The 8,721-nt window shown below is 42.9% G+C and overlaps 1 protein-coding gene across 1 annotated transcript in view; it reads left to right on the top strand.

Moving 5' to 3' along the window:
* Positions 1 to 514: 514 nt before the first annotated feature.
* Positions 515 to 8,721, top strand: part of Rhobtb3 (Rho related BTB domain containing 3) — a 47,950-nt gene continuing 39,743 nt past the window's right edge. The window contains exons 1-3 of the mRNA XM_028760085.1: positions 515 to 543; positions 1,726 to 2,536; positions 6,277 to 6,463. Coding sequence (XP_028615918.1) covers positions 515 to 543; positions 1,726 to 2,536; positions 6,277 to 6,463 — 1,027 coding nt within the window. The remainder of the gene's footprint in view (positions 544 to 1,725; positions 2,537 to 6,276; positions 6,464 to 8,721) is intronic.

The raw sequence follows: 8,721 nt of genomic DNA, 5'->3' as shown, positions 1-8,721 counted from the left end.
CTCTTTCTGCTATGCCAGTTCCGTCTGATGTCTTTTTTGTATGTTCTTATGCTCTTTGCATTGTGGTTCAAGTCACATTAGCTATGTGCACTTTGCTGTACAACTGATTTCTATAGCTTTCTGATCTTCCAAAACTGAAACTCTGTAGCCAAAAATAACATGCCTTCCCTGCTTCAGCACCCGATACTCTGCCCTACTTCCTAGCTGTAAGAGGTTGGCTACTTTAGTAACTCAGAAGTTGAATGATGTAATACTCATCCTTCCATGTTGGCTTATTTCACATAGCACCACATCCTTAAGGATATCCATGGTATAAGATATGATGAATTCACCTTCATTTACAAAAGCCAATTCATAACTTATTAACCATCTATGGTCTCAGCTACTCTGGAAATTTGATATAGGAAGATTGCTTAGTAACTCTTAGGGTTCTAGACCAGCCTGGGCAATACAAGACAAAACATCTCAATAAAAAGTTCATGATATTTATGTAAGCTATGTTCTTTATCTAGCTATGCACTGTAGTGTCATTGTGTTTGACTGGTAGGTCATTGGAATGATGAGACCATATACTTTCTTTTAACCCAAGAGGAGCTGTGACTCTGCACATTTGAATCTTTCAGGATGATTATTTCCAAAAACCACAAGAAATTGTACTTGGGGACAAAGGAACATTTTTATTTATTTATTTATTTATTTATTTATTTATTTATTTATTTATTTGAGACTGGGTCTCACTATGTAACTCTGGCTGTCCTGGAGCTCACTATGTAGACTGGGTTTGTTTTGTTTTTGTTTTGTTTTGTCTTTACTAGCGACCTTCTGAATTAGTGACGAATGACTCTAATTACAGCTATTTGGGAAGCTGAGATGGGAAGACCCATCTTAAAGAACAAAAAGGACTAAGTAAAGTACATATAGAATGTCTTCTGTCCTGCCCTAACTATGGACAATAATACTGTCTCAGCTGAGCAATACTGGTTCCTAATAAACAGCTGGGCCATCCCCTAGCTTCTTGCTTACCTCAGTCTTCCCAGGACCTTTTAAACATCTATTTCTCAAAACAAGTCCACTTAAAAGAGAAAAAAAAAAACCAATTTCAAAGCAGAGCAAATAACCAAATGGATAAACGAGAACTGTTTTAACAGTGTGTGAGGTGCTTGTGAAAATTTTAATGTTTATGGAACAGTCCCAGAGTAACCTTTGGCCTGTCCTAGTATTAGCAGTCTCTCATGGTGTTTTATACTGGAGGTAGTCTGAGGCCCTTTAGGGGTATTCACAAGCTTTACTTCTGTGTGTCATCAAGAAAGAATCTAAAATATCCTTACATTAACATGATCCTTATTTTTCAGTGAGCTATTATTAAATAATGTTACTGGAATCTGTACTGAAAAAAAAATCCAAGTAAACTGCTACAACTTTCTTTTTTTAAAAAAATCACATTAAAAATCCCAACGCTTCAAATTCCGCAACCTTGGTTAAAGTAAGCCAAATATAGCTTGCAATAGTAAATGGCCTTTCCAAAGCGACACCCGCAAATTAATTGGTGCGTGAACAAAGAACCTTTTCTGCAGCTGCATGAATGTTGCCTTTTTTAATTCTTCACAAGTACGATTTTTAAAAACAGCCAAAGCGCGTGTTGCCAAATGACAAAGGGATTAATACACTTTCGGTGAAGGTCGGCGTGGGCAACTGACCGCGGGTCTGCAGGGGGCTGCCTCCTAGCTGGGCTTTCCCTCTGGTCCCGGGCGGGGGCCAGGCCGCCCCTCCCCCGCTCCCGGCTCGGGTTTCAGCCTTCCGAGTTGAGCAAACTTGCTGCAGGCGGATTGGCAGCGAGCAGCTCCCGGGCTCCAGCGTCGTCCCCGCGCCCACCGCTCCTTTGTGTCCCCCGCGGCCGCCGCCCGGGATCGGGGGGCCTCGGCGAGCAGCCAGCTCCCCCGCGCCCCGGACTCTCGGGACGACACGTGCGGGCCCCGGTCCTCGCGGAGCGGAGGCGGAGCCGGGGCGGAGGCGCAGCGACCAGGGATCCGCAGCGCTGCCCGCGCCCGGCCGGCCGCTCACTCCGGGCCCGCTCCGCTCTGCGTCGGCAGCGCCGCGGTGTAAGCGCCTGAGGGCCGCGGCCGGGGATGAGCTGACTGCAGTGAGAGCGTCGCCCCGGCCCCCGCCAGGCCGCCCGCCGCCGTCTCCTCGCCGCCCTGCCAGCCGCGATCATGTACGTACGCGTCGTCGTCCTGCCACGGTCCGGGTCCGGGACGTGCCACGCGCCCTGGCTGAGCCCACTCGCTCACCGCGCCCCTCTCGGCCCCGCAGGTCCATCCACATCGTGGCGCTGGGGAACGAGGGCGACACGTTCCACCAGGACAACCGGCCGTCGGGGCTCATCCGCACGTACCTGGGGAGAAGCCCGCTGGTGTCAGGGGACGAGAGTAGCTTGTTGCTGAACGCAGCCAGCACGGTCGCGCGCCCGGTGTTCACCGAGTACCAGGCCAGTGCGTTCGGGAACGTCAAGCTGGTGGTGCACGATTGCCCCGTCTGGGTAAGGTGCAGAGGCTGCGCGGTGCCCAGGCCAAGGGAGCTTGCTTTTTGGACCCCTCCTCCCCTCGTTTCCTATTTTCCTGATTGCCTAGAGAGAGTTTTTGTTTGTTTTTGTGTTTTTACATTTTTTGGCAAATGTCGTCCTTTGTTTCATTTTGGAGGTGGTGGGGCAGCCCAATCACGTTTGTAAGGTAAAAAGCCCCAGGGCAATGTAGAGCAGTTACTGTGTTTCAAGACTTGTCCTTTAGTAGACAGCAGAGAGTTTACTGTGCAAACCCCAAGGGACAGGGTCACGACGAAGTTTCACTGGCCAAGAGTCATGTTTTCATGTCCACCCTGTGGAGGATAGGGAGATGGGTTCTATAAATACTGCCCTTTCAGCTCAACATAGGCAAAAATACTCTTGACTGGGACAAGTCAGAAATAGTAGGGAGAAAAGGGAGAAAGGACTGGGTTTGAGAACTAAATTTAAATGGCTTATTTGTAGATTATTAACCTCTGAGAAAAATTAGCTTTTAATAATGGTAATGCTCATATATTAGCCTTTGGTTTTAGTGATTAATAAATCGGAAATGCCACTCACAGTTTTAATCCATCAGAAATGCCACTCACAGTATTAATCCATTGGAGATACCACTCACAGTATTAATCCATCGGAAATGCCACTCGCAGTACTTAGAACTTTAAAAAAATCTTCATGTTTATGATAGTTGAATAAAAGATATCTTTACTTGCCTCTCGACCAACTTGACTCTTGAGTGTTTGATAAAAGGTCAAAGGAGACAGCTCCCTGATTTACAAATATCTCCATAACACAGTAACACTATACTTCAAGTGTTTTTATTTCATTTTAAATCTGTGATTCCTTGCTGATATTGTTGTTATATATTTCTCAGCTAAAGATTACTATACATACATACATACATACATACATACATACATACATAATGTTTAAACTTTTGGGTCTTAAAAATATGTACATATTATGTGAGATTCTTACATTAAAAAGGCAGTTTTAAAAAACTATCAGACCTAAGGAGAACTAGCATACTTTTGAACAGAAATGTATAGAAAGTACAGAGACATTTTTCTTGAGCATATGTTCCTGTTATGGAAAGAAAACACGCTTTAACTGGAAACTCATATTAATGTGCTGAAATAAATTTAAAAAGGTGCTACTTGGCCTTCAGGTATGACAGTGGTGACAGTATCAAAAGAAGCCACTAGGGAGATTTGCAGGCTGTCTCTGTGAAGGCACAGTGACTTTGAGCCCTTTTATTATGAAAGATCTTATAGCCTAAAAGTATTACTTGTTCAGGATACTGTTGAATACATGTTTAGTGGATTGATGAGGTAAATAGAGAAAACATAAAATAAGATGAATTAGGATGTTAGGATTGCTTCTCTTCGGTTTAATTTGAGAATTAACCCTTTCCTGCCTGTGTTAATTTAGCAAACAGCCACCCACCCAATTTATAAAAATAAAAGAGATAAAACAAAATCTTCAAAATGGATGAAATAAGCTTTTTGGTCTTGACTCTTGTCACATCCTGACTGTTATGGTTTATTAAGGGAATTCTGATTGTGTGTGCTCACAGTCGGTGACAGCACATTTGTCACAAGTACAGCTTCCCAGTTAGAATGAGTCTTCAAGCACAGTGAATTACATAGACAGTTATTCACTCTGGGCTGCTGGTTCTTCCTCTTGAATGTAAGTAAATTCTGCCAAAAATATGAAGGTTGGTGATGCCTGTCAGCTGGGATTGAAATCCGTACTGAGTCAGAATCTCAAACAGCGCTGTGGACAACAAAAGCAGCAGCTTTCAGACCCCACACTCCCAGTCAGTGGCTTCTGGTAAATCCTTCACCCCCTCCCAGGCTTGTTCTCCCTATCTATCCTGGAGCTGTGCTGCAGGGTAAAGTTCCAAGTGTGGAGGCTCTAGGTGCCCCAAAAGTGATAACTGCTGTAATAAAGTGCATATTACAACTTTAGTGCAGTCGTATACTACTTACACTAAGCATGGGAGAGTTTCTCACGTCACTCAAGGTTTTCTGCCAGTGCAGGACCTACACACACTAATCAAACAGGATGAAGTTCTTGTAATCCTGTAGGAACTCAGTTTTTTTGTTTTTGTTTTCTTTAAGATGATTTTGACTCTTCCACTCTGGCTCCCAAGTTTGTTGTGTAACAACTCAGTGAAATCCTGGAACTGATTTACAAGGGGTGGAACACATATATTTCTAGAAACTAATGGAGCATTTTTTCTATGACACAGCCTAAAAAGGAAGGTGTTACTGCTGCCATGGATGGGATGGATCTGGGAGAGCATCCCTTTCTGAGTTACTTTCTGTACCTGGCTAGCCCTACTCTGGCTGCTTGCCATCTGTCTTGACACTTTTTAAATAAATCTGCTTCAAATTCATTAGATGAAGTTCATAGTTTAGATTCTCCTATCTCTCTCTTTTGCAGTCATATTATTACTTAATTTCATATTCCTAGATTTTTTTCCTCTTTGTAAAAAATATGGTCTAAAGCAATGAGGTTAGCAGGACATCCTGGCTCATGCCTGTAATCCCAGCACTTGGGAGGCAGAGGAAGGACAATTATGAGTTTGGGCCAGCCTGGGCTACATTAGACTGTCTCAAATAACCAAGAAATGAATGAATGAATAAATAAATAAAAATGAGTAAATCATGAGGTTTATTCATATTTTCTTGTGCAAGGCTTGAAGCTCTAGATTGTGTTACAACTAAGTGTTTATAGTTGTTTTAGCCTCAAGACCATAGAGTAAATTGCTAATACTTAAGCCCCCTTGCCCCATGGTTTCTTTTAAATGTCTCTTTTCCCCATATAATTCTCCAGTAACTCTGGGATTCCAAACTATTGGAATGTAAAAACTGATTTCTACCTTGCTCTTTAGGTGTTAAATGGCTGCTGGGTACTGGCCCAGTTTCTAGTTGTTTTGAATTCCAGGTCTCTGACTTTTTCTTCTGTTACTACTGTTATCCTTCAGCTTCCTTACTCTGTTACATATTCTGAATCTGACTATTTACAGGTATGCTTGGACCGAGGAATTCTGTGCGTTGTTGACTTGGGAGTTAGGTGTTCTCGTCTCCTTGGGCTCCGTGTGCTCATTTGTCCCCAGCCCTTTGCCCCTTGTGCCCTATATCCTGAAGCTTACTCAGTCCTTTGTTTTGACAGTGACCTTCCTATTTCCATTCTTTTGTGCTCCTCACATTCTTTTAAAGATAAAAATATGCCTTATCTGCTCTGTTGTTGATAACACATTCCTATTTAAAAATTCTGCTTTGCAACTCTGGTTCTCAATAGGCTTCCTAAGGAGGTGACCTGTGGAGATGGGACAGAACTTCACAGGCATTTCCATCGTAGGCTAAAAGCTCTGTCACGTAGATCTTGCTTGATTGGCTGATTTGAACACTCTTAACCCTGTTTTGGACTCACATATCAAAGTGTAAACATTCGTAGCCCAACAGTTTGCTCACCTCCAACCAGGCGTCACCTCCTAACAGTTCCACCAACTGGGAACCAAGCATTAAAGTCTACAGGCCATCCTTAATCAAACCACCGTGTCATTTACAAATACATCTTCATAACTTCTGAAAATCAGCATACATGGAACATTTACATTAATAGGTCGTAATTATAACTGATCTGACAGTGAGTTTGGGGATTGATTTGAAGATAAACAAACTAAATGTTGACTTTGCATTTTTGTTTAGGACATTTTTGACAGTGATTGGTACACCTCCCGAAACCTAATTGGGGGTGCCGACATCATTGTGATCAAGTACAGTGTAAATGACAAGTCTTCATTCCATGAAGTAAGGGATAATTATATTCCAGTGATTAAAAGAGCATCAAACTCAGTTCCAGTAATCATTGCGGCTGTTGGCATGAGACAAAATGGTAAGTCTGTATTTTTTTTGTAATGAGCATGCAGACACCATGTTTACAAAGCAGAGTTGATTAATGATTAATACAGTTCTGTTTTAAAGTGTAAGCAACTGTGGGTTCAGATGCCGGCTGTCATCTCATTGTTCTTTAGACATCAGACAAGAGAATCACAAACTTCCACTGTGCTTTCCGTACAAATCTTCCCTCAAGTTGCTGTCCTACTGTGCATCCATAATTGTGTTCTTTTGGCGTATGAAATGTATTATTAGGCTGGCTTTGAACCTTAGTAATATCTCGTTGACTATCTTAAGGTTCATTTGATGGGCTAGATTCCCCATGAAGAGATGTGTGCATATGAGCAGGATGGGTAGACAGATAACTGGGAGTGAGCGGAAGGCACTCACAGCTCGGCCTGAGGAATGGGCTGTTTATTACCACATGCTTGGAAGGTTCCTGTGACTCAGGCTGTCCCAGGTTTGTGCACAAGGCCATCAGATATCTCAATGTCAACTCAGGACTCATTTTGATTTGGTAGTATTTTCTAAGTTTTACTCAGTGGTATTTTCTTAGTAAAATGGTCTTTAAATTTTAATTTTAATTCTTTGTTTAAAAAAACTTTTAAAATCATGGTATAGCAAAGTGTCTTAGCTAGGTTTCTATTGCTGTGCTAAAACACCATTACAAAAGGAATTTGGGGCCTGTTGCAGGTAATTCCATTACTGAGAGAAATCAGGACAGGAACTCAAGCAGGGCAGAAACCAAGGCGGGAACTGACACAGAAGCCATGGACGAGTGCTGCGTGTTGGCTCCCCCTTCTTGACATGCTAAGGCTGCTTTCTTATAGAACCAGGACCATCAACCCAGGGGAGGTATCACCCACAAGGAGCTGGGTCCTCCTACATCAGTTGTCAGCCAAGATGTACCACAAGCTTGCCCACAGGCAAGTCTGGTGGGGCATTTTCTCAATTGAGGTTTCCACTTCCAAAATGACTCTAGCTGGTATCAAGTTGACATAAAACTAACCAGCACAGTTAAGAACCTACAGTTTGCTAACCCAAGAGTACAGCTTAATGTGTTTTACTTAAGCATAACACCCTCTGTAGGGTGCTGTTGCTTTCTGGCTTCTGATGGTCTTGCCTGTTCCTGAACATCACACAGAGTTGCACAGTAGGAGAGTGTACATATTGCTTCCTCTTTTAATTGTTGTATATTACACCGTTGTATAAGTGTGCCATAAACTAAGTCTGCACTGTCCTTTTGATACTTGGGTTGTTCCTTCCAGTAGATTGCTGGACCAGAGGCCAGGTATGTTTCACCCTTGTACTTACAGAGAAAACAAGCTTGACCTGCCCTTGACCTCGCATTCTCAGGACTTCTCCAATTTTTTTTTCCTTTCCTTTTCATGATTCTTGAAAGAGTTATCCTTAATTCTTGAGGCAGCTTCCCCGAAGGCATGAGTGCAGCCTCTTGGAGCGTTGTCTTCAGCTGTTGGATTTGCATTAAACTCTCCAGAGTGAGCATTAACTACTTGTTTGTCAAATTTGTTGCACTTTAGTAACAGTTCTCTCTTTGAAATTCTTCAAACTCTTCCTGCTCCACTATAGCCCGGTTTCCTGGTTCTTCTAACCTCTCCCCTCCCATCTGGCACTCTCCCTATCATCCTCTGTGCACCAGCAACGGGGAGAGCTTATTTAGAGCTTCATTGCTTGCTCTGTACCTTCATCATGGACATTCACATTGTGTCCCAGGCTTTCCTTGTACACATTTACGTACACATAATATCTTCATTCGCTGATTTGGCTGTAGCCTGTCCCCTCACCTATGTCCCCATGGATATGACCCTCTGCCTACTGAATTCCTTCTGCGTCTCTGTACACCTAAAATAAACCCTGCAAACTCATTTTTCTCTCACAAGACCAATGTCTAATAAGTTGAAAAACTTGTTTGATTTTGTATACTAAGTCAATCTCAAACTCACTTCATTGTTGTATTCCCACTGGGTTTCAATTCTTTGTTATTTAACCTTTTCAATTTTTTGTGTCAGTTTTTTAAAAATGTGTGTATGTGTATGCCTGCATGAGTTTATGTCCACCCTGTTCATGCAATCGTCTCTGAGGCCAGAAGAGGGTATTAGATCCTCTCACTCTGCAGTCACTGGTAGTTGTGGGCTGCCCAATGTGGGTGCTAGAAATCAAGCATGGGCCCCTCTGCAGGGGCACTGAATACTCTGAGCTGCTGAGCTATTTCTTCAGGCCCTCGTTTAACATTTC

Source organism: Grammomys surdaster, unplaced genomic scaffold, assembly GCF_004785775.1.
Source record: "Grammomys surdaster isolate TR1022 unplaced genomic scaffold, NIH_TR_1.0 126391, whole genome shotgun sequence".
Classification (NCBI taxonomy): domain Eukaryota; kingdom Metazoa; phylum Chordata; class Mammalia; order Rodentia; family Muridae; genus Grammomys; species Grammomys surdaster.
Note: the sequence above shows the minus strand (reverse complement) of the source record. Positions and strands in the feature narration are given on the sequence as shown.